Raw genomic sequence first — 25,222 nt, forward strand, 5'->3', positions numbered from 1 at the left:
GGTCAACGGCATTATAATGCAGAAGGCAACGGTAAACTATTGTATTCAAGATTCCAAAGGATATCCTTGTAAATTCGCGTAGTAATGACTCAGTACAATGCAAAGATCAGAGCTGGCTGTGTGGATCGCCAACCTCCGTGTGGAGACGGCATCGTAAGAAGAAGAATTACAATACGTTCCTCTCTCTTTGGTGTTATCTCGCTTGGTTCTAGAGCAACTATCCTCTGTGGATTGCCTCTCTTCCTCTATATTCCAATCTACTATGAACCAAGAAATCATTCGACCATCAAATTTTACTGCTGCCCAATTGTTACATAAATACATACTTAGCCTTTATCTAAGAAATCCGTATTAATTTTGACCTACACTGCCTGCAAGCAGGAGAAGAGCACAGTACTCACCAAGGCACATGCGAGGTCCCAAACCGAAAGGCAGGTACGCATAAGGGTTGATGTTGGCTTTGTTCTCGTCGCTGAACCGCTCCGGATCGAACTTCTTGGGATCAGGAAAGTACTCTGGATCGTGGTGAATGCCGAATATCGGCACGGCGATCTGGTCGCCCGGCTGCAGCGTGTATTCTGGGTGCTTGTCACTCGCTGGTATCGTGAACGTCTTGGTACACATGCGATCAACGGACGGTGTTGGCGGGTACATTCTTAGTGTCTCTGTAAAAGACAAGAAGATGTCATTACAAACCCTACAGTAAAGTCGTCTATAACATCACTGTTAATTGAAATAACAAGGAAAGAAATAAGGAACATTTTCCGTTTGTGAAAAGCTAATGATCATGAATTTGTCTTTCGTCTTTGATGACCTAGGCCTACGGTAACGACTAATGTGACGTCACTGACGGTACAATTTCTATTTCGACATACACCATTTATACAAATCCTCAGCCGCAGCATCTTTGGCGACCAACGGTTACTGTAACGACTAATGTGTCACATATTTTTCGCCTTACACAACTTTTCGGATGATCCCGGGCCATAAGGTATATTCATGTCAAAATTCATTTAAGTATACCGCATTGTTCAGAAACTATGACGGAAACAAGATTGAAAATATATATATACGCGAAACAAGCCATAATAAAACACAACCCTTCACCTGACTGCCAAAACACATTATCTTGCTTTATAACTCACGATATCGAAACAAAAGCAGATGTTTTATATGCTTATTTTCAAAATAGTTCTTGTCCATTTTTCTGTGTTTGTTGGAATGCCTCAAAAAAAAAAAAAAAAAAAAAAAAAAAACGAAAAGAGACATTTTGAAATCTAAGTGTTGCCTGCGAATGTGAGCCATGTTGGGCCCTATACAGAGAGTCATACAAGGCAGCCATTTGGGTGCACACAAGAGGCTTTCTTAACTCTAATATTCATGTTCGAACAATCATTTTTGGTAGGTTCTAGGAGTTTCGGAAGCAAAATTATGGCTGATCTGCGTATATATTCACTTGAAGAGTACAACAATGGCTCTAATAATAATAATGTTTTTGTTTTTACTTCCCACTAACTACTGTTCATGCTTTTCGGAGAAGCCGACGTGCCGGAATTTTGTCCCGCACCAGAAAATCTACCGACACGAGGTTGAAGATTGCAGTAAGATACAAAACTCATATTCGATCTCAGGCGAACAAAAGCTATTTTGACACTGACCAACTCATTTACAAAATTTTGTATTTTAGAAAATTTACAGCTACAGTTGGGCTATTAACAAAAAAGGGAATAACAATTTTTTAGGTTGTAGCATAATGCCAATCGCCATAAGTGGTGGTAGTTACTGTTTCAAGAGAAAGTGCAACTAAGCCACAACCCTCTATTAACACTAATCAGAGTAAAAAATGGTAGGGGGCCGACACTTCGAAAATGGAACGTATCGACCAAAGAAAGACAAGGGCCACGAAGGGCGTGAAAATGAAAGACTCCCTAGGCCTCGAATGCTCTACTACCGTAGGGGTCGGAAAATAACAATAGTTGGCCAAGAGAGGTGGGATAGGATAGATGAAAGTGAGGAGCTTGGCACAAGTAAGTAGAAGCAATATGAAGACTCAGGTTAGAGGCCCGTGGTCGCCAACCCACGCTCCCAGCTTAAGAGCACCTGGGGACCTTTTATTCGCCTCTTACGACAGACTTGTGATATTGTGGTTGTTATTCCACCGCCCTCACCCACACGGGCTAACCAGTTCCCACAAATGCCTACTGAGTCTCTTTTATTTAAATCTCTAAACCAGAATATGAGTAGTTGTTGAAGTTTATACCTGCTAGAACCATGTCCAAATACTTGGTCTTCTGCAGCTTGTCGTACGTCACCTTGCGATCATCCCCCAGTATCTCGTCCACCTCTTGCTGGACCTTGCTCTGCACGTCCTCGTGCATGGCCAACAGGATGGAGGCGAACGAAAGCATGCCTGAGGCGGAGTCGAACCCAGCGAAGAAGAAACCTAGCGCCTGAGCAGCGATATCTTCTAGTGAAAGGTCTGAAACATCACCAGCAGAATACAAGGCCTCACTCAGAGTTTTACATGGGAACGTAAATATATATATTTTATACAAAGACTGTGCGACAAGCTATTCAATGCAGATAATATATTGGAGAAATCAAACCATACAAATCCCTTGCATGGTTGAGATACTGCGAAATACAAGAGAGTTCAGTCTTTCAATAACTTGAATATTATGGCAGAAAATTATATTCGTGTTTAAGATTACTGATTACTTCATCTTAAATAAAAGTTTATATTCTTGAAGCGAATCAATGAATGTTTTATTATTATCTATTTTAAGCCTCCAATAATGCATTTTTGATAAAATCAGGAAAGTATTTCTATATTACATGTGAAGCTTTGGACTGAGGAGCTAAAGGGCAGAAATTAAGTTATAGTTCTTAAGCTTTCTTATTTTGCTTTTAATCTCAGTTTCAGCCTAATGAATTATATTTAGAATAGCGTGTAAATGTAAATTTAATTTTAAAGTGATTTAAGGATTTTAATTATAATTTTAAGTCTTTATTTTTATATATAATCGAACTATTCTAGCAAGGATTACATTGTTTATAGCATTCCATTATTTATGTTTCTGAACAATATAATTATGTACTGAAGAATCATTTAAGTTACGTGAAATATCTATGCTTAAAAATAAATTATAATATTAATAGTGGACCCACGCTGCTCCACAACATTCGTTTTAAATAGGTCACACAACTTGTCTTGATATCCCTGTCGCAGTCATATTGTTTTGCCTGCCCGTTTCAACAGTTTCATGAATATTTAATGCCGGTACATAATAACTGATACATTCCTAACGTAGTTGTTTCCATACAATATCCACTGTGCCACTGCCTTTGTGAAGTACAGTCCGTACTGTAGCAAGCGCGGGAAACCAATCAGCTGATCGTTAGAGGGGAAGTTTAACACGTGAGTTAGTTAAGTTACATATGAATTCTTCGCTGTTTTATTGAAATTTTTAACGTTGGCCGCATGTTTACTAAGATATACATCAGAGTGAGCCGCTATCGACTGCATTATTAAGTGAAAAGTCCTTAATTAGTGAAGAATACTTAGTGTGAGCGTGTATTCATGTGAGGCTATAGGTTAAGAATATCGCTCTGCAGTGTTTTGATCCTGTAGTTTATTTGTGTAATGTTATATACATAGTGTAAAATGAATTGAGTTAGTGCATTCAGCGTTTTATTGTCAACCACGATGTGTATATAATTGAATTAATGTATCAGTGAGAGAAATCGCCATGCTAAGAGTTTCTGTGTGCCTGGCTGTAAAGAAAATTATAAAGAACGAGAGTACACTCCAGTATTTGTGATTCCTCCTGATGAAGAAATAGTTAGGTTATGGAAGAAGGCTATCCCTAGGGAAAAAGTAATAATAGTTAATTACCACACAGTGGTGTGTATCAACCAATTTCCTGAAGACTAAATCCTTAGGGAAATAAGAGTGTCTCGTCCAGATGGTGAGTTACAATTTCTTATTATGTCAAAAACATGTGTAACATTAGATATATTCTTATGTAATCAGACTTACGGCTTATTTGAATTCGGTGTATCTGAAAATTCAAATCCAATTTATGCATTTTACCATTTTAGGTAGAAATGTGTTGTGAAATAAGGCTGCTGAGATTTTTCCTATCAAATTTCATCTTTCACCGTATTAGTGGGTGTGAGAAGAACTCTACCAATGTTGGCGGTTGATATCTGAAGTGAATTTTAGTTAAAAGACAGCTTTCTATGAATGAGTATCCTGTGAAACCATCCTTAGTCAATTCTCGGCAAATCACAAACTAAATTTCATTGAGATCATGTTCATATGAAAATTCTTAAATTTATTGTTGTTAAGAGTATGTGTTCAGAAAATTTGACACCAACTTGCATACCCCTTGTGTATGTTCGAGTGTCATATAAAACGGGAGAGAACAATTTTATTAAATTCGGCATGTGCAGTGCGTATGATAACCATATCGACCAAAAACTCAGATTGGCGGAGAAAATTGTTCATTTTGAGAAAATGAGGTTAATTTATGACTTCCGCGCCTGCGATTCAAATTGACGAACTCGCCGTTTTTGCTATGCCGGTGCCGTACATCACGAAAGAGAAGTGGTGTGTGTGATGCACAAGAAATGCAGCGCTATCAAACGTATCACCAATCGAGACACGAAAATAAGTCGTAGGACCAAAGTTGTTGATCTCTCCAAATAGAACGGCGATTGTGCTATCTGTTTTTAATAGCCACTAATTATCCCGAAACGAAGGTCTGAACCGTCATTAAAATGCATCCATATTTCGATATTTTCCGGGACCAAAAGTTATACATTTCAATAGCTTGGAATTTTTTCTCAAAGAAACGGGTGTCGAGCTATCGGAATTAGCATTCGCATAAATGCGGAGAAATTAAGGAACAAAGTGATATACTTAAGAAAGTTGAAATGAATAGGAAATAGGATTATAACTAAGGACAGTCGGATAGGACAAATATTTAAATACCAAGTGGAAAGAGTCCCTCAATAAATTGTGATGGTATGAGTTATGAATATAAGAAATTTAGGATCAGGGATTCTTAGGTAAACAGGTAAGAATATGACTTATAGTGTTATTAATTAAGCTATTCGAGGACGGTTATAACCTCTAACGATATCCCGCCAATATCCCGCAGATTCGCCTATTGACGTCTTTCTTGCTTTCTACCCAAGAAAAAATCACGAGTTTAGAGGAATGAGGACGAAAATGGCAATACGTTACTTCCTGCTGGCAAGCAGTCAAAGACGTTGCCATGGTAACCTGTAGGTTCGTTGTCGGTCTGGGTCACTCAATGCAGAGCATGATACCCGCATAAAATGATAATTTTCTCCGTCATTTGAAGAGTAAGCTAAATTATGAACAGACTAAAAGTTGTTTACAATGAAGAGATGTTTCACATACAGTCACCGGATTTTACAGGAAATCAATAGTATCAGAGAAAATGGGGCGAGACTGTACTGGTTTTCCTATAAACCCTGCATCTATTCAAAGATTTTTAATCACCATCATCATTGTACAGTTCCAGTTTCCGGGTACTGTTTATGAGCCTCTTCCACTTCAACCTGTCCATATACAACTTGTCATGGACAACATCATCCACTGTCCATCCCCTGGTAACTAGATCAACCTTGATCATGTCCATCCATTGGGTTGTAGGTCTTCCTGCAGGTCTTTTCCCCTCCACCTGTCTTTCCAAACTTATTCTGGCTGTTCTTGTAGGCTCCATCCTCATCACATGCCCGTACCGCCGTAGTCTGGATGTGCCGATTCGGTCTAGTAGGGATGTTTTTGCTCCGGCTTCTTTCCTCACCTCCTCATTTCCTAACTTGTCCATCTTCGTCTTCTGGATGGTGGATCTAAGAAATTTCATCTCTGAAGCTTGCAGTCTTGTTGAATCTCTTTTTGTGACGGTGCACGCTTCAATGCCATAGGTCGATATTGGTATGAAATAGCTGATAAACATCATCAGTTTAGCCGGCTTTGGAATCATGTCTTCCCATAAAAGTGTTCTTACCTGTTGGTAGAATTCTGATCCTTTCTGCACTATATTTGTATTTTTTTCAATCATATGCATATCAAAAGTTTCTCCGGGATGAGTATACTCTAAATATGACGTTTGGTCGAGATCTATCCAGCCGTTTCGCCGTGATAGCGGAACAAACAAACAGACACGAAAAGTAAAAACCACCGATACGATCTTTAGTTGACCTAAAACGGATAAACATCTGCAAAATTGGCAAAAGAAACGAAATTACAGACAGCGGAACCCCTACAACTTTATTTATATAGATTATGCACTTTAGTCATTATTATTATTATTATTATTATTATTATTATTATTATTATTATTATTATTATTATTATTATTATTATTATATTTCCTCTTTATATTCTCCTTAATAGTACTATCACTCTTATTGCCATAGTGATTTCTAACCTAGTCTTAGTGTACATGTCAGTACTATTATTTCTTTACAGATTTACTACGTCTTACTTTTATGTTAACATTTTTAAATATTATTATTTAAAGTAGTGAAATGTAAGAGAGAGTCGTGAGCAATAACTTCGTCACAAATGTAAGTCAGAAATAGATAAATGTAATTTCAAAATAAAACAATGAACCAAGAATTACTTAGTAGGACTTCGAAAGCTTCTCAATTGTATTTTCAAGTGAGAAATCTACTCGGGGAAGATAGCATACCCCAGAAAGTAAAACTGACCGTGTTTCATACCTACTTCATTCTAGTTCTCACGTATGGACTCGAAACATGTACCCTACAAAACAAGGCTAATAATAAAATCCAGTCAACAGAAATGAAATTCATGAGAACTACGAACCAAAAGACCAGGAAAGACAAGATTACAAATGAAGTAAACAGAATGGAGGCTGGCATCAAATTACCTGCTACCCAGCTTTTAGGAGCCAACGGCCGTAGCCGTGTTGAAACACCGGATCCCGTGAGATCTCCGCAGTTAAGCAACATTGGGCGTGGTCAGGAGTTGGATGGGTTACCACGCGCTGTTGGTGGGGGGTAAGGGAATGGAGGAGCGGAAAGGGACTGGCCACCCTACCGCACGTAAACTCCGGCTCAGGAACACCTCTGCGGAGGTTCGGACCTGCCTTCGGGCAGAATAACCCTTACATTACCTTACCAGCTTTTAGGAAGACGCAGGCTACGATGGTTTGGACATGTTATAAGGATGGACGGAACGATAACAGCAACTCTGACAGAAAAATGAGAGGGAAAAGGCCAATACGGAGGCTAAGGAATCGGTGGACAGACACAGGGAAATCGGAGGTGAGTAAGAGGAATGTCAAGTGGGTGGACATAGAGCTACAGAAACTATGGAGATCGCTTGTACACCATACTCGTAAATTGGATGATGATGATGATGATGATGATGAATGCATTTCCCTCTTCTTGGCTCACCACCGCGGTTGCAAATGCACAAAAGCCGACTAGTCCTTGACGAGTTCACCAGATAAAGCGGTCATCAGTCTTTCTTTGGTCAGCCATCGTAGATTACGAACTTACTCAGTTTCTTCGCCTTGCCCTCTCCGATGGAGACCTGTTCTTCTTCCTCGCCGTCACCCTTCAGCTCTCCGCGGCGCGCCTGCATCAGCAAGTCGATCATATCGTGTCGCACTATGCCCTCCCTATCGCGTGTGGTCACAGTGTCTTCCACCAGGTCCGTAAAGAACTTGTGCTCCTCCTTGGTGAAAAATGTAATCCCCAGAAACTGAAACAGTAAGGCAGAAAACCCTTAAATTAATTGAAGGTCCTTTTTTTTTTACAAAATTTTACAATTTTAAGTAATTCAAGTAATTAGGATGGCACAATAATAAGTGACAGAGCCTTCGTAGCTCAGGCGACAGCGCTCGGGCCTCTCACCACTTGGTTCCGTGGTTCAAATCTCTGTCAATCCATTTGAGATTTGTGCTGGACAATATGGAGGCAGGACAGGTTTTTCTCCGGGTTCTCCGGTTTTCCCTGACATATTTCATTGCAGTAACACTCTCCAATATCATTTCATTTAATCATTCATTCATTAACCATTACCCCAGAGGAGTGCGTCAGGCTTCGGCAGCCGGCACAATGCCTATCCTTGCCGCTAGATGAGGGCTTCATTCATTCCATTTCTGACCCAGTCAAACGACTGGAAACTGGCTGTGGATTTTTTCAGTAGTAAGTGACATTGAATCAGGTGCAGTAAAGCTAATGCAGTGAGTTTACAGTTGCCATCAACAGTATCCTGTAGGAAAGAAAGTGAGGTTCCAGACCAACTTTGCTGTTCGGGAGTGTGAGCTGTGTGAACTCAGCATATCGTCAGCATAACTTAGAAGTAAGGTACATTAGAGACACGAGAAGAATTCCTGGTACAAGCTGGTTCGAAAAATGTCAGGAGGGTACTCGAAATGAGTAGAAAAATGCTAAGTTAGGAGGATCAAATGGTACGCATGAACCGACTTTGGTGATATGATCATGTGAGGCGAATGGATGAGGATAGGTTACCTAGAAAAAACGCAGAGGGAGAGCAAGACGGCGATCGTCAGGCTCAGTTTCTAATGATTTCAGATAAGAGGTATAGATCTACACAAGGACACAGTTAGTTACAAACAGAGGATTGTGGAAGTGTTTAGTAAATTCACACAGGCTTGTGGACTGAACGCTGAAATGCATAAGAGCCTACAATGGAGATGTGTGTATTCAATATTATTTTTGCATTCCCCAGAGGGTTCATGCCAAGAGAAAACATACTTTATGCAATTAGCTTAAAGAGATTTTCTTTTCTTGTGTGGTATTTTATTCAAGAAAGTAGTACGTAGGCCTAGACTCAATCTGAAAGCCGCAGATAACATCTTTTAGGTAAGAAAAGTGCGGTTTATTCGGCCAAAACATACAAATTTCAACCTTAGGACGAATGTGCTGAAAAGTTTCTACATACAATATGAAGAAAGCAAATTATTGCTATGAAAAATACGCATACATTCTTAATTAAAACAAAGTAAAATAAGTGAACCTCATTTTAGGCTTTAAGAAAATTTCGGTTTCTATGTAAAGAACTTGGCGGTAGGCTGAGGCCGCAGTGGTTTGAGTGTTTTATAGCATTTCTTTTATTCCTTCATCTTTCACTTTTCTCGTTTCAACACTTTTTTCTGTACGTTTTTGCCGAATAATAATTATATTTTCCTTTCCATTATTAAATTTGTTATTCTATACAACTGACCGTGATGTATCCACAACGACATTTAACCTCTAACTGAGCGCAAAAGTCAACAGAGTATGTGTGTGACGTCAATCTTTATTTTCCATTATTAAATTTGTTATTCTATACAACTCACCACGATGTATCCACAACAATAGTTAACCTCTAACTGAGCGCGCAAGTCAACAGAGTATGTGTGTGACGTCAATCGTTATTTTCCATTATTAAATTTGTTATTCTATACAACTTACTACGATGTATTCACAACAATAGTTAACCTCTAACTGAGCGCGCAAGTCAACAGAGTATGTGTGTGACGTCAATCTTTATTTTCCATTATTAAATTTGTTATTCTATACAACTTACTACGATGTATCCACAACAATAGTTAAACTCTAACTGAGCGCGCAAGTCAACAGAGTATGTGTGTGACGTCAATCTTTATTTTCCATTATTAAATTTGTTATTATATACAACTTACTACGATGTATCCACAACAATAGTTAACCTCTAACTGAGCGCGCAAGTCAACAGAGTATGTGTGTGACGTCAATCTTTATTTTCCTTTATTAAGTTTGTTATTCTATACAACTCACCACGATGTATCCACAACAATAGTTAACCTCTAACTGAGCGCGCAAGTCAACAGAGTATGTGTGTGACGTCAATATTTATTTTCCATTATTAAATTTCTTATTCTATACAACTCACCACGATGTATCCACAACAATAGTTAACCTCTAACTGAGCGCGCAAGTCAACAGAGTATGTGTGTGACGTCAATCTTTATATTCCATTATTAAATTTGTTATTCTATACAACTCACCACGATGTATCCACAACAATAGTTAACCTCTAACTGAGCGCGCAAGTCAACAGAGTATGTGTGTGACGTCAATCTTTATATTCCATTATTAAATTTGTTATTCTATACAACTCACCACGATGTATCCACAACAATAGTTAACCTCTAACTGAGCGCGCAAGTCAACAGAGTATGTGTGTGACGTCAATCTTTATATTCCATTATTAAATTTGTTATTCTATACAACTCACCACGATGTATCCACAACAATAGTTAACCTCTAACTGAGCGCGCAAGTCAACAGAGTATGTGTGTGACGTCAATCTTTATACTCCATTATTAAATTTCTTATTCTATACAACTCACCACGATGTATCCACAACAATAGTTAACCTCTAACTGAGCGCGCAAGTCAACAGAGTATGTGTGTGACGTCAATCTTTATTTTCCATTATTAAATTTGTTATTCTATACAACTCACCACGATGTATCCACAACAATAGTTAACCTCTAACTGAGCGCGCAAGTCAACAGAGTATGTGTGTGACGTCAATCTTTATTTTCCATTATTAAATTTGTTATTCTATACAACTCACCACGATGTATCCACAACAATAGTTAACCTCTAACTGAGCGCGCAAGTCAACAGAGTATGTGTGTGACGTCAATATTTATTTTCCATTATTAAATTTCTTATTCTATACAACTCACCACGATGTATCCACAACAATAGTTAACCTCTAACTGAGCGCGCAAGTCAACAGAGTATGTGTGTGACGTCAATCTTTATTTTCCATTATTAAATTGGTTATTCTATACAACTCACCACGATGTATCCACAACAATAGTTAACCTCTAACTGAGCGCGCAAGTCAACAGAGTATGTGTGTGACGTCAATCTTTATTTTCCTTTATTAAGTTTGTTATTCTATACAACTCACTACGATGTATCCACAACAATAGTTAACCTCTAACTGAGCGCGCAAGTCAACAGAGTATGTGTGTGACGTCAATATTTATTTTCCATTATTAAATTTCTTATTCTATACAACTCACCACGATGTATCCACAACAATAGTTAACCTCTAACTGAGCGCGCAAGTCAACAGAGTATGTGTGTGACGTCAATCTTTATTTTCCATTATTAAATTTGTTATTCTATACAACTCACCACGATGTATCCACAACAATAGTTAACCTCTAACTGAGCGCGCAAGTCAACAGAGTATGTGTGTGACATCAATCTTTATTTTCCATTATTAAATTTCTTATTCTATACAACTCACTACGATGTATTCACAACAATAGTTAACACCCAACTGAGAGCGCAAATCAACACAGCGCCATCTTATAACAGAGTATGCGTGTGACGTAACATTTAGCACACATTTTTTTCTTACTTTGAACCGCTATTTCATCAAAACTACGTTGTATATTTTCAATTCCTTTGCAACAGATAGCCTCCTCTTTTAAACATAATGGCAAGTTAAATACCTTCAGCCATATACGCTTCTATCCAAACACTAAAAGCGTCTTAAAATTTTCTTTCCATGTCCCAGTTGTCAAGGATCGTGGGGCTACGTTAATAGAACATTATGAAATTAACGTTCTCTGGGCAGGGAAAGAAAGTTTGTCAAACAGTGTCGCAGGAATAATGGAATCAACACGCATCGTCAGGAATACACTGATACCACCATTCGGCCGTATCTGGATCTCAACATTTTCAAACGATCTTGCCAGAGATAGTGCAACATACAATTGTCCGTAACTGAATACTGGTTGGGGTAAGTAAACACACAGCTTTTCAAGTGTTCTCTCCGGATCCATAGCCGAAGTAGTGGTTATCCGTGTATTTTCCTATCAAGCCAATTGACGGTGTGGTTAGGGTCACGCAGCTCTGAGCTTGCATCCGGGAGATAGTGGGTTCGAACCCCACTGTCGGCAGCCCTTAATATTGTTTTCCGTGGTTTCCCATGAAAAATGCTGAGACTATACCTTAATTAAGGACATGACCGCTTCTTTCCCACTCCTAGCCCTTTCCTATGTCATAGGACATATCTGTGTCGGTGCCACGTAAAACAAAGTGTAAAATAAATTAATTTAGCTTCTAGTAACCGCTCTAATAGTTACCTGGGGACTACTGTCTTCGAAAAAAGTATAGACACACGAGTTAATTCTTTAATAAAAAGTGTATCATTTGTCGCACTTAAAAACGAGCTACACTAAAATTTCGCTTATTTCATTCTACGTTTAATTATGTCGAGTAGAAATTTTTATTGCCCGCAGTTAAATTTTTTACTCATGTTGAAAAAAAATAGTGCCGTTATTTTTTTCCATTTCCAGCGGAGCGCTAAATTTGAACATTCATAACTTTAAAAAGATTCTTCTGGTCGTTACTAAACTTCAATACGTCTTAAAGTAACTTATTGTTAATATGTATACTAAGTTTTCATTTCATCTAATATTTGTGAAAAGGTTGTTGTAAATTTTGTGAAACAAATTTTCTCATTACTTTGTGTTATGAAGCTCATGAAAATGTCTTGCTGAAATTAAAATTTATTTTTGCCTGCAAGAAATTGTTGATTTTATATTAATATTTAATTTGGTTGTTGCGTGAGAAGAAAGCAGGCTGACGGCCGGCGAGAACAATGCACTTGGATCTGGAAACCCTGGCGACGTTGCCGGATTGAACATCAATTGGGCGTATCCTGCTGTACATTAAGAGGATGTTTGCTGTTTCGTCAGTTCTTTAAAACAAGTAGTGGTCTAGCACTCGATATATGAACTATAGAATTACATAGTATATCTCGTATTTCGCCTAAGTTCCGGCTTATGAGAAGGACCTCTTCGTGCGTTAGTGATTAATGCATCAGTGCACTTCGCAGAATTATTTGGAAACTTATTTTCCATAGAAGTAGAGAAGAAGTCTAATTTATACGTGAACAACGAGAATCGCAGACAAAATGAAAGAATCTTCTCTGCTCGTTTCTGAAAAGAATGTGAAGGTTGCGTGTTTGCCCTTCATCATAAATTACCCGCGTCACGACATCACCCTCGTAGAGCGATGACTGCCTGCAGCTGAAAATATTAGCTAATGAACGGGTAACACTGAGAGATCTTCGGACTAAACAGCGCAGAATACGAAGGAGGTTGAAGATATTGTGAAGGAGAAGAATGTTGGTACAAGAGTATTTTCAAAGGAAAAGTTATATTTATGACAAGCTGAAGATAACTCTTACCTCAAGAATTTTCGGAATTATTAAGAATCCCACCATCTTCAACATTCTAATATTACTGAAGCTGGTGATTTGTTTTCCCATCCTGTAGAAGTCATTATCCTTTACTTTTAAGGAATTGATGTTGATCCCAAAAGCCGCCGTCCCAATAACATCAGTGGTGTACCTCGTGAACAAGTCTTTCATTTCCACAACGAATGGTTTTCCTGAAAAATTTAACCAGAACAAGCATTTATGTCCAGAAGTCTCTCGGTTACAGTGTCAGCTCATTGTACCTGTCACCGATATGTACATATACAGGCTGCACCACGTAAGTTGAGACTGTAAATTATCTCAAAATTTAAGCGTTGAATGAAGAACTGTCTGGAATAAAATTGATTAATGTTAAGGGTGAAATAACATGCTATTTGTCATGTTTTATTTGGAGAACGATGGATGGTCATTTGAGGGTCGCGTGACGTTTTTTAAATGGGAACCAACATTTTAAAATTTGTTTTCGCTTTCCTCTTACAAAACTAAACAGCTTTCCATATAGCATTCTTATAAGTACACGGTTCTGTCCCTGATGTAGACAGTGCAACATTCATGACAGGTAGGTACACAGAGTAATAACAGATATTGCGCACGTATCGGACCTTAGCGTAATAAATGTCAAAATGATGCCCATATATCTCAATGCAGTTTCCGACAATGTGAATGAACGATCTATATGTCCGTAGAAGAATGTCTCTGTCAACACTGGCGCAAGAATTTCGTTTGCCTTCATACTGTCCGGGGTCTTCGTTTTTTCACAATACACTCGATCTTTCAGGTAACTCCATACGAAGAAGTCCGGGGATGTAAGGTTAGGGGACCGAGCAATCCAACTGACGGAACCTGTGCGTCCTATCCCAGGGTAAAACATACCGAGCAATACGGACATAGTGCGCAGGATTCCCGTCGTGCTGATACCACATTTGCTTCCTGGTTTCTAATGGTACACCTTCCAACAATAACGGAAACACCTCTGTGAAAAAGTCTCTGTACTTTGCTCCTGTTAAAGTGCCATCAATGAAGTACGGTCCAATTACCTTGGCACCAAAAATCCCACAACACACATTAACCAACCAGGGTCTCTGATGTTCCACTTCTCGTAACCAATGTGGATTGTCCACAGCCCAACAGTGCATATTGTGTCGATTTACTTTACCATGATTCGTGAACGCACACTTGTCACTAAACAAAAATACCTAAAGAAAGTTAATATTATTCAGCAGTCTATCCTGTGCCCACCTATTGAAAAAATCATCACCATGTAGTTCCAATAATCACAGGACACTGCTTTAGGACACTCCTGCATTGGTAGTTAATGCGCGAGAACTGATATGGGGGTCGTAATTCACTGCAACTAGCACCGCAACTACCTTATCGTCGTCCGTAGCGATTCATCTGCACTTCCATTCCTTTGGCTGGACATTGCCTTCTTCGGTGAATTACTTTATCTCACGATAACATGTTCTTGATGGAGTACTTTTATCAGGAAGCCTGTTCCACATCTCTCCTACATTCCCCGTAAATGAGAGCCATTTCCATTTTGCCTTGTTGCAAAAAATCGGTCCATTTCAACTTGCAGACAACTGCGTACACTTCAAATGTTTAACGCCTTATATGGTGGTCACTAATTGTAGTAGGTACGTACTACCAGTGGATCCACCTGGACTCGCAGGCGGTTGCAAGTACAATAACGACAGATACCAGAAAAATGTCCTACCGCGGAAAGTAAACAAAATAACGGACATAGTGTCCCATGGCCTCATCGTCGTAGTGTTATTCTGGACTGTATCGAATGGGTCCAACAATGCAAATACATTCATGTGCATAAAACACAGAACACATTGAAAGACTGGAGATAGGAAGTTCATATTCACAGAACATATTCGTTAGTATGTTCTGCAGAAACGATTAGCACTCCACACATAGGTTCAGCATGTGTCCTGTTGCCTAGTCGGTACTGGCTCCTCCATGGCCAGTAATAACCTGTTCCATGCGTGATGGCATCGACGCGTATAAGGCGCGAATGGCATCCAGGGGTATAGCCATCTATGCTGCATTCACCTGGCTCCACAGTTCACCTTTATTGGTTGTCAGTGGGTTACAGCGCCGCACCGTCGTTTCACCATAACCCACGCATTTTCGATTAGCGACAAGTCCGGTGACCGGGCGGGCCATGGTAACAGTCTGACATCCTGTGACAACAAGAAGGCACGTGTTCGTGCAGCAACATTTGGTCGCGCATTGTCCTGCTGAAATATGGCCTCTGGGGTGTCATGCAGAAAGGGTATGGCTACGGGTAGCAGGATGCCATTCACGTAGGTCAAACTGGTCACAGTTGAAAAGCATCGGAGAGAGCCCATCGCCTTGTCTAGTTTAACCTTGAATGGTCTCGAACTTTCCCCGAGGGTTTATAAACTGCGGATTTTCACGTCTCATGGCCAATTAATCGTCAGCTTACTAAGTGTGTGTGTGTCAAAGCAGGAGACGGGAGGCCTCTTTCATCAGGCAGCAGTACATCGACAAGGTAATGGCCACATAACATCTTTCTTTCTTGCTAACTCCGCAGTTTAACCCGAGGGAATGGTCCGAAACTTTAATTATGTAACCAACTTTTCTAAAATGTAAATCTTCTTTCGGCTGATGTAAAAACGTCGTAAAATCTTCAACTGTAAATCAGGTATACAGAGTGATGTACCCTCTCGAGCTGCCCTTCATCTTGGTTTGAGGTGCCGCGTTTTGTTTCTGAAATGTATTAAAGTTATTTCCATGCGTGCAACCTCAGTGGTTTGGGAATAGCCCCTGTTTCGTCGGCCAATCGGCCTATAGGTTTTAAGTTTTTGGAGCTCAGTGTTCGACTCCATTAAAATTGTACTCGGGCCGTTTATTTAACCTGTTTTTTTTTCACTAAGGCCCTGTAGGTTGGGTACTAGAAACCTCTGTGTAATAAGTTTTCTAATTTAAAAAAAATAGTGCCTGGTAAGGCCAGATATTATTGTTTCATGCTATGTTGCCTTGAGTAGGCTTGGAAAACTGAGAGCACGTTAGCTCTTCTTCAAGTGTTGTAAAAGTGCCTCTGGGAGGCCTGACATTGAAATTTAGGGAGCATGTGCTCCATGTATTATGGGATTTCTGCCCTTGAGTAAATTTGTGCTCTTTGTAAATTTGAGCTAGTAGCTCAGGAAAAGTGAAGCGAGGGCTTGAAGCCCATGATCTGTTAAAACCACTAATCTTGGATGTTTCACAATCTTTTTTAATGTTTGCTACTTGTACCTGGAAAAATTGTGAAGTTGGAAATTGTTGAAAATATAACCTTCACTTTAAGTTTTAAATACAATTCTTTACAGTGTAGTTAGACGCATTCACCCCGGCACCTTCTTTCACCTCTGCGATCCACGATAAACCACTGAACAATTATTATTATTATTATTATTATTATTATTATTATTATTATTATTATTATTATTATTATTATTATTATTATTATTATTACTGCAGCTAATATCAGATGTAATAGATTCCCCTCAGTCACTTCGAAAAGTACCAACTTTTATTTTACTTCTGTATCTGACCGAAGATATATGGGCTTGCCGATTGGCACAGAATAGCACGCAATTATTTTTTTCTATTTAAAAACACACGGTCAGTTGAAGAGGAAATGACACTGAATTAATTTGAAAACGTACGCAGGCTGCAGAAGCAACAGGTTACAAATTATTGCTGTCGCACGGTGGGGACAGAGTATTTAATGATGCACGTCAAAATTTCATGTTTGGGTCTTTTATACAATGTCTATTTTTCTGCCAGATTACAAAATAATGTCAGAACTGAACTACTCGCGGCAAAGAGGAGACTCGTCAAAACAATCTGCCTTACATCTTATGACTGAGGCAGAAAGGGGTTGGAAGGAACCTTAAATACATTATACTATAGGAGTGGGTAAATATGTCACTCAAACATACATTCTTATAGCGCGGTGCGGTAAGGGTCAACTTCCTTCACATTTGCGCACAGGAAAATAAACACTACGAAAATGGTTCTGATGGACTGTGTATCAATATGTGGCTGGGAGGCGTGACCAGTCTTAAGCCTATGAAATTGAAGACTTCACAAAAATTGTCAATACTTCAGGTCCTAATCGATCAAAGATCTGACAAATCATTGACAGAATTGACCAATGGAATTCGAGTATTAACGTTGCGCACGAGATCTCTAGGCATGCTGGGATTGCTGAGAATCAAAACAACAAACATATCTTCGTTTTCATGACTGAGGGATGTTGTGCGTTTATTAATTGATAAGTGTGAGGAACATGCCCACCTATATTAGTGGATTCCGTGGTGTATCACAATAAAATGAATGAAACGGCAAGGAAATATCTCAAGCAGTGGACAGGTTCTATCTTTATTACCGTACGGTAACCACTGTCAGCAGTGTTCGACTTATGATGATCTCCGCATATTACTGCTACACTTCTTTGTTCGTATCGACCTACTAAGACGCACGTTATTTCAGCTGTCTTCTCTGTCCTTTGATCTTTGCCCAGCGCTCCTTCATTCGTTGTCGGTGTTGCTCTTTTCTTTCCTCCATCCACGTCTTTCCCGTCTTCAACTTTGGCCTTTCTTGAAAACCCTCGTGGTCTAAAGTTTCCTCCTGACTGGGTTGCGTTCTTGTATATCTTCATAAGTAATCCCCATCTCCCGTAGGTCCCTTTCCACCTCCTTGAACTAAGTAGGCTGGGTCTTCTTATCTTTACAATAGATAAAGATCAGGTTCGATAATCGTGTCGGTTTTATTCTGAGCAAGAGACCATAAAATGCAGTTCTTCCTCTCCGCATGACATCAGAGATCTTCTGGACATGAGTATACAGCTCATGGTCATGACGACGTCTATATTCATCTTTCTCTTTAACTGAGCTAAACAATTTCTTAAGAACTTCCTTTCTTTAATTTCCAATATTTCTGTCAGACCTATCATATTCATACAAAGGCATTCCGCTGCATACAAAGCCTCTGGTCTTATGACGGTGCAATAATGTCTGAGTTTTGCGTTAAAGGATATGGTTTTTTGTTGTAAACGTCTTGGTCAGTTGATAAGCCATTTCCATTTAATTCATGCGCGACGCGAAAGCTTCTTTTTCAGATATTTTTTTTCTAGTTGCTTTACGTCGCACCGACACAGATACGTCTTATGGCGACGATGGGACAGGAAAGGGCTAGGAGTGGGAAGGAAGCGGCCGTGGCCTTAATTAAGGATTAAGGTACAGCCCCGGCATTTGCCTGGTGTGAAAATGGGAAACCACGGAAAACCATTTTCAGGGCTACCGACAGTGGGATTCGAACCTACTATCTCCCGAATACTGGACACCGGCCACACTTAAGCGACTGCAGCTATCGAGCTCGGGTTTTCAGATATCAACTCGCCAATTCCGAATATGTTTCCGTGTAATAAGATATGAATTTTCGTTGCACTGCTATCATTTTTATTGAATACATGTGAGTAAATGCAATGTAACATAACTCCTGCAAACGATTTTATGGTAGTATATACACTTATGTTCATAAAAACACGAACACCTTGAAAGAGCCGAGATAGGAAGTTCATATTCACCGGATATGTACATTAGTATATTTTGAAGAAATGATTAGCATTTGTACCACGCTGGCCCCCAGGTTCAAGGTCCACATCGATATCTCTGCGCACTGGGAAAATGTGCCTGTGGCTCTCGTTGTCGCTATAAACCAAAGGTATGGATCAGTGTGACTTGAACAGACGTGCAGGGATGCCTGGCAGACGTATGCGAGAACCGTACCATCAAATGAGTGAGTTTGAAAAAGAGCGTATTGGCATGAGAGAACGTGATCCATCCATCCATCCATCCATCCATCCATCCATCCATCCATCCATCCATCCATCCATCCATCCATCCATCCATCCATCCATCCATCCATCCATCCATCCATCCATCCATCCGGGAAATTGCTGTTGGTGTGGGGCGAAGTTTCTCGGCAGTGCAATGACGAATTGGGTCTGGTCGCACAATCCAGACAACCCCCCCGAGAAGATCGACACCTCATCCGAATGACTTTGCAGGACAGATCTGCGTCCTCCTTGGCTCTGGCGCAACAGTGGAACATTGTAACACATCGTACACATCAAGAGAGACAGTCCGTCGCCGTTTATTACGGCCTGGATTACCGGCGCGTCGTCCACTTTCCCGCCTACCTTTGACTAATGTGCATAAACATGCTAGACTGCAATGGTGTATGGAACGACGTCACTGGGGACAGGAAAGGCAGCAGGTAGTGTTTTCGGGCGAATCCAGGTTAAGTTTGTTTGAAAATAACGGCCGCATTCTGGCTTGCCGCGGACAGGGGGAGATACATCACATTGACTGCTTTCACACAAGACATACAGCGCCAAGTCCAGGCCTTATGGTGTGGGGTGCTATTGGGTACAACCACAAATCACAGTAGGTGCGTGCCCAGGGCAATGTGACAAGTTTGAGCTAAGTGAATGGCATCCTGCGACCCGTAGCCATACTCTCTCTGCACGACTCCCCAGACGCATATTTTAGCAGGTCAATATGCGACCACATATTGTCACAGAATGTCAGACTGTTCGCCTGGCCCACCCAATCACTGGACTTGACGCCAATCGAAATTGTGTGGGATATGGTGAAACGACGCGTGCGGCGCTGTGACCCAATGCCAGCCACCAAAGATGAACTGTGGAACCAGATGAGTGCAGCATAGATGGATATACCACAGGACACCATTCGCGCCTTACACGCGTCGATACCATCAGTCATGGAACAAGTTATCAGTGCGCATGGATGACCCAGTGCTTACTAGGCAGCAGGACACATGCTGAACCTAGGTGAATGAAATGCTAATCGTTTCTGCAGAACATACTAATAAACATGTCCTATGAATATGAACTTCCTACCTCTAGTCCTTCAAGGTGTTCTGTTTTTTATGAACATGAGTGTTCATTGAAAAAATTAAGTTGAAGGTAAACACATTAATATTTTCCCCATGTAAATTATGGTTTATTGAGCGTTTCTCTTCTTATTTAAGAATATATCCCAGTTCTAGTCCAAGAACCACAACAGTAAACCTTGCCAAATTTTGTCAGACCTTGGCAACTTTTCTTATGAAGTAATTAAGTGAAAGAAAACTTTGTCGGTGTAGGACAGCCATTAAGGGAAATAATATATAGGACAATCACTGTGCACTGGGAAAGAAAATGTTTTTCGGATAACCATCTTCATTATTATCATTATTATTATTATTATTATTATTATTATTATTATTATTATTATTATTATTATTATTATTATTATTATTATTATTATAGTGGCCAGTGTACCGAAAATGTAAGTTCGTACCTTAAGTATCACTACCGAATGGATTAACATGACTACATCATAATGGATGTGTTTCTAATTATTGGGTTTAGATCAATCAGAAAAATCTTAAATTCCGAGTGGGTTGGCTACGCAGTGCGCGTTACGTAATTCTCGGCTTGCATTCGCGGAATACTGCATTCGAACACCAAGGCCACAGTCGCTTCGTAACCACTCCTAGCCATTTCCTGTCCCACAGTCGTCATAAGACGTGACTGTGTCAGTGCGACGTAAAACGAATATTAAGAAATAAACAAATAAACTTTTAAAAATAATAAATAAATATCAAATCTTACCTGGTGCTTCTTTGTCGATCTCGGATTGCAGGTAGTCGGCTAATTGTTGTCCACAGCCATCTATGAAGACGAACATGTTTCTCATCTTACTGGATGTGAAGGCGGGACTGAGCGTAGAGCGCAGGTCACGCCACTTCTCTCCTAGAAATAGGAGATGTGCAATTTGAGAAACTCTCTGCTGGAGTGCTCGTGAACGTGAAAATATTTCATAACACTAACAGAATTCACTATAATGGTAAGAATATAAAAAGTAACTCAGATGTTCCTCTGTGGTGTAGTGGTTTGTGTGATTAGCTAACACCCCCGTATGCCCGCGTTCGACTCCCGCCTCTGTCACGAAATTTGAAAAGTGATACGAGGACTTCAACGGGATGCGCTCAGCCTCGGGAGGTCAACTGATTAGAGGGGGAGGGGGGTTCGTTTTCCACCTCAGCCATCCTTGAAGGGGTTTTCTGGTTTCCCCACACTTCTCTTCCAGGCAAATGCCGGGATGGTACTTCACGTAAGGCCATGACCGCTTCCATCCTCTTCCTTGCGCTGTCCCTTCCAATCTTCTCATCTCCTTACAGCATAGTAGGTGAGGCAGCTTGGGAGAGGTACAGGTCCTTCTCCCCAGTTGTGTACCAACCCAAAGTCTCACGGTCCAGGACACTGCCCTTGAGGCGATAGAGGGTAAACGTATTAAGAAAGAAGGAAAGAAAAAAACTGAAATGTTGCTGGGTACTAAATTGGTAACATAACGTGTAAAGAAATAATCGCAGTCCCTGAAGCATTTACAAGTGGAAAAGCCTTGTCAAAGGATTTAACAAAGGGCAAGAAAAATCTGTCTTCGGAGATATTTGCCGGGGAAAGATTGATTTACTACGAAAATAATTGTGAGTGGAAATATGACAGGGCTCAGGACACGAAGCCTAAACTACTCGTAGTTAATTTCACGTTCTAGGTAGAATTGTATTAATGTTTCCAATCAGTCCTCTGTAAGAGCTGAATTTATGTTGTACTGAAGATTAGAGTAAGTGCCGAAGTATTTGAATCAAGGATTAACTGTAGTAAAATCTAGAGCTAGTGCGCAGAACGCCGTGCTCGTATTGTAGGGGTACCGTGCCTCCCTCTTACCCGGAGGCTCCGGGTTCGATTCCAGGCCACGTCAGGGATTTTTACCTGGGTCTGATGGCTGTTGCGAGGTCCACTCAGCTTACGTGATTAGAATTGAGAAGCTATCTGACAATGAGGTAGCGGCCCCGGTCTAGAAAGCCAAGAACAACAGCCGAGAGGATTCGTCATGCTGACCACACGACACCTCGTAATCTGCAGGCCTTCGGGCTGAGCAATAGTCGTTTGGTAGGCCAAGGCCCTTCAAGGACTGTAATGCCATGGGGTTAGTTAGGTGGGGGGGGGGGTTAGTGTGGAGAACGTCATATAGACGAAAGCCATTCTGTGGTATTCAAGTATTACACTTAGATTTATGTTAATATGCCAAGTAATAGCACTTCGTTTATTTCAGCACTAACAAAGTGGCCTTGCCCGCATGTTCCCAACGATTTGATTAATTTTCAATACAGGATGTAACAGTAAGGTATTTCCAAACGTTCTGGGCACATAGAAGAAGAAAATGTGTTATGTGAACATAGGACCGGAAACACGTCATTTCCATGTTAGAACTCGTTTTTTACAACGTTAAATTAATCATGGGAAACACTCAAGAACAGAACGTACCAGTATAGCACATCAAACTCTTTCGTACATGGAACGTTCAGAATAACCTCCGTTCTTCTTGGAAAGGACTAGTGGGTCAGCCAATCGGGGAGTTCCCAGCCGGCCTGGAGGGCATGGCCGGCCTTCCCGTGCACTTTTCTCGTCAGCTGGGTTACCTGTGAGTTTCTTGGAGATGCAACTATAATATTTCACCTCTGGCCACATGACGAATGTTCTGGTTCCCATCAGCCAAACTATAAAATTGGAGGCTAGCCGCGACCAGTCTTTCAGTGTTGGACTCCGTGTTTGAGTCAGTGTGAGACGCACTGTGTTGAGGGTCGGTGGCTGAGCTGAGGGCTACAGAGGTGTTAGTTGTCAGTAGTGTCCCACGAAAGTCTCATTGAGGAGCTGTTGTGGTTGTTGCGCTTGAGTAGCCGGACTGTATACGACGGGACAAAAAAATGTGTATTGCCTTAGAGTACTGTGTGTCAGTGGCGTATGCTGGGATCAAGACGTGGGCTACAACTAGACTTAGGTTACCCCTTTTCTATGGTTGATTTAGTGAATGCCAAGCCTTCAGCATTTTGAGCTGCAACCAGCAGCCAACAAAGAAGCCTGCTGTGTTTAGCAAATTAAAGTCCGGCTTTGTGGCTAAATTGACGGAATGCCCGGTTCAATTTTCAGAATCAACCCCCTCATACTGTTAATTCCCCCGGCTTGGGAAGTTGGTGTTTATGACGTATTCGCCATTCATTTAATCCTCATTAGGTCACCACCAAGCCTATACAAATGCTATGCGCCATTATTATTATTATTATTATTATTAAATTAAAATGTTGAATTTTACAGCGGTCATACCCATCGTTTACTGGTTAATTAGCTTCCTAGGGAGATCAGTGGTGATTGTCGACCCATGATCACGGGTTCGATTCCAACCGACAAAAGAGAACACTAAACTCCAAAGATTACATTTCATTTTAGCACGTCTATCAATAAAAGAACTATATTGCTCATATAACAGCAGTCCTGCCGTGTCTTCGTACAAGGATGTAGAAGTAAACGCGAGTGAAATATCGGCACTCTGTTATCTGTATAATGAAGTCAGAAACATGAGGTGAGGAAGTATATACGTTGAGTAACGCATGGTTGATAGCAGTGGCGATCTGACGGACTGAAGCCTAGCACAACTGTACCTGCGGTCCCCACTCCTGTCCTATATACAGCAGCAAGTCGTGAGGGGCGAGTCGAAAGGTGAGGGACGAGAGTCTATGCTGCAATATCAGTCTCCGATGCCTTGCTCTAAGAAATGCATGCGACGACTTTTCTCACTGCTTTCGAGTTTTGTAAATGGAATGATGTGTCAGATACTTATATTACAATGTGCTGTAGACTTCCATCATTCTCAACTGAGATTCGGGCTTCACTGATAGCCTTGGTAGCCCTCAGTAAACGCCAATACTGTATGTGTATTTCTGTGGTCGCCGTGAGTCAGCGAGTTATCGTGAGTGTGAGGGTAAATGGACCTGTGTGAGCATCGTCCTGCTGTTCAGTTGCTCACTGCATCCGATTGTGTGAATTACTGGACTGGCTCTGGAGTCGAACCAAGGAATAGTCATCATGTGTTGTCTAGCCCAGAGCACTGTGTTCAAACCCAACGGTCTGCTGTATGAGGTGACTGTACTTACGGAAGTGAAAGTAAGGATTAGCCATCCCCAGGTAATAGCAACCGGTCTGGAATTCCTGGTGTCTGTAGGGAAGAGAATTAGAACTGTGGCCATTCGTAGCTAAATAGAATTGTCTGTGTGCATTTCTTGGGTTATCATGAAATAAATTAGAGTAATAAAAGAGAGTTTTATTCGTAACAATATATTAATCGACCTGCCGTGGCTCTGAATCTCGGATGGGCTAATGTATCCCTGGAGTATTGCATGTGCTACCCTTCTCGAAGTTGACGCTTGCCGCTAGAAGTGTGTTCCAGGTCGGATGGGCTACACTGTCACTGTCATGGCTTGCAGTGAGCGCCTCATAGACACTTCTAACAGGTTTAGCAATGAGGACTAAATGAAAATGAATTTGCTGATAGCCTATGATAGCGATGAAGGTGAAACAGATCTGTGCACAAAGCAATATTAGTAGATGTTTCTAAGCGTGGTGGTGCTACTATATATCTACGTTATTCCCTGGCTGTTGCAAGAGGCGACTAAAAGGGAGCGTAGCATCTCTGAGTTAGCGACCACAAGGCCCTTAACTGAGTCATAGCATTGCTTCCAGTCACTTGTGCCAAGCCGCACACATTCGTCTATAAAATCCGACTTCCCTTGGTCAACTTTTTTTTTCTTTTTCTACTCCATTTTCATTTTCACGCTCTTAGTGGCCCTTGTCTCCCTTTGGCCGATATCTTAATGTATGGAAGTTTCGGATCCCTTCAATATTTTCCTCTGATCAGTGGTTCCTCGGTTATGCTTCCTCAAAAAAAATCACTAATACGTGTTAACATTCACATTGGTAGACAA

General features: G+C 40.6%; 1 protein-coding gene across 1 annotated transcript in view; it reads right to left on the reverse strand.

Moving 5' to 3' along the window:
- LOC136857415 (cytochrome P450 9e2) overlaps positions 1-25,222 on the reverse strand; it is a 45,341-nt gene that overhangs the window by 4,241 nt on the left and 15,878 nt on the right. Inside the window, exons 3-7 of the mRNA XM_067136065.2 lie at positions 21,015-21,155; positions 13,283-13,485; positions 7,567-7,771; positions 2,261-2,479; positions 402-665 (exon numbers count right to left, since the gene is read on the reverse strand). Of these exons, the coding sequence (XP_066992166.2) occupies positions 402-665; positions 2,261-2,479; positions 7,567-7,771; positions 13,283-13,485; positions 21,015-21,155 (1,032 nt within the window). The remainder of the gene's footprint in view (positions 1-401; positions 666-2,260; positions 2,480-7,566; positions 7,772-13,282; positions 13,486-21,014; positions 21,156-25,222) is intronic.

Source organism: Anabrus simplex, chromosome 1 (genome assembly GCF_040414725.1).
Source record: "Anabrus simplex isolate iqAnaSimp1 chromosome 1, ASM4041472v1, whole genome shotgun sequence".
In the NCBI taxonomy this organism is placed as follows: Eukaryota; Metazoa; Arthropoda; class Insecta; order Orthoptera; family Tettigoniidae; genus Anabrus; species Anabrus simplex.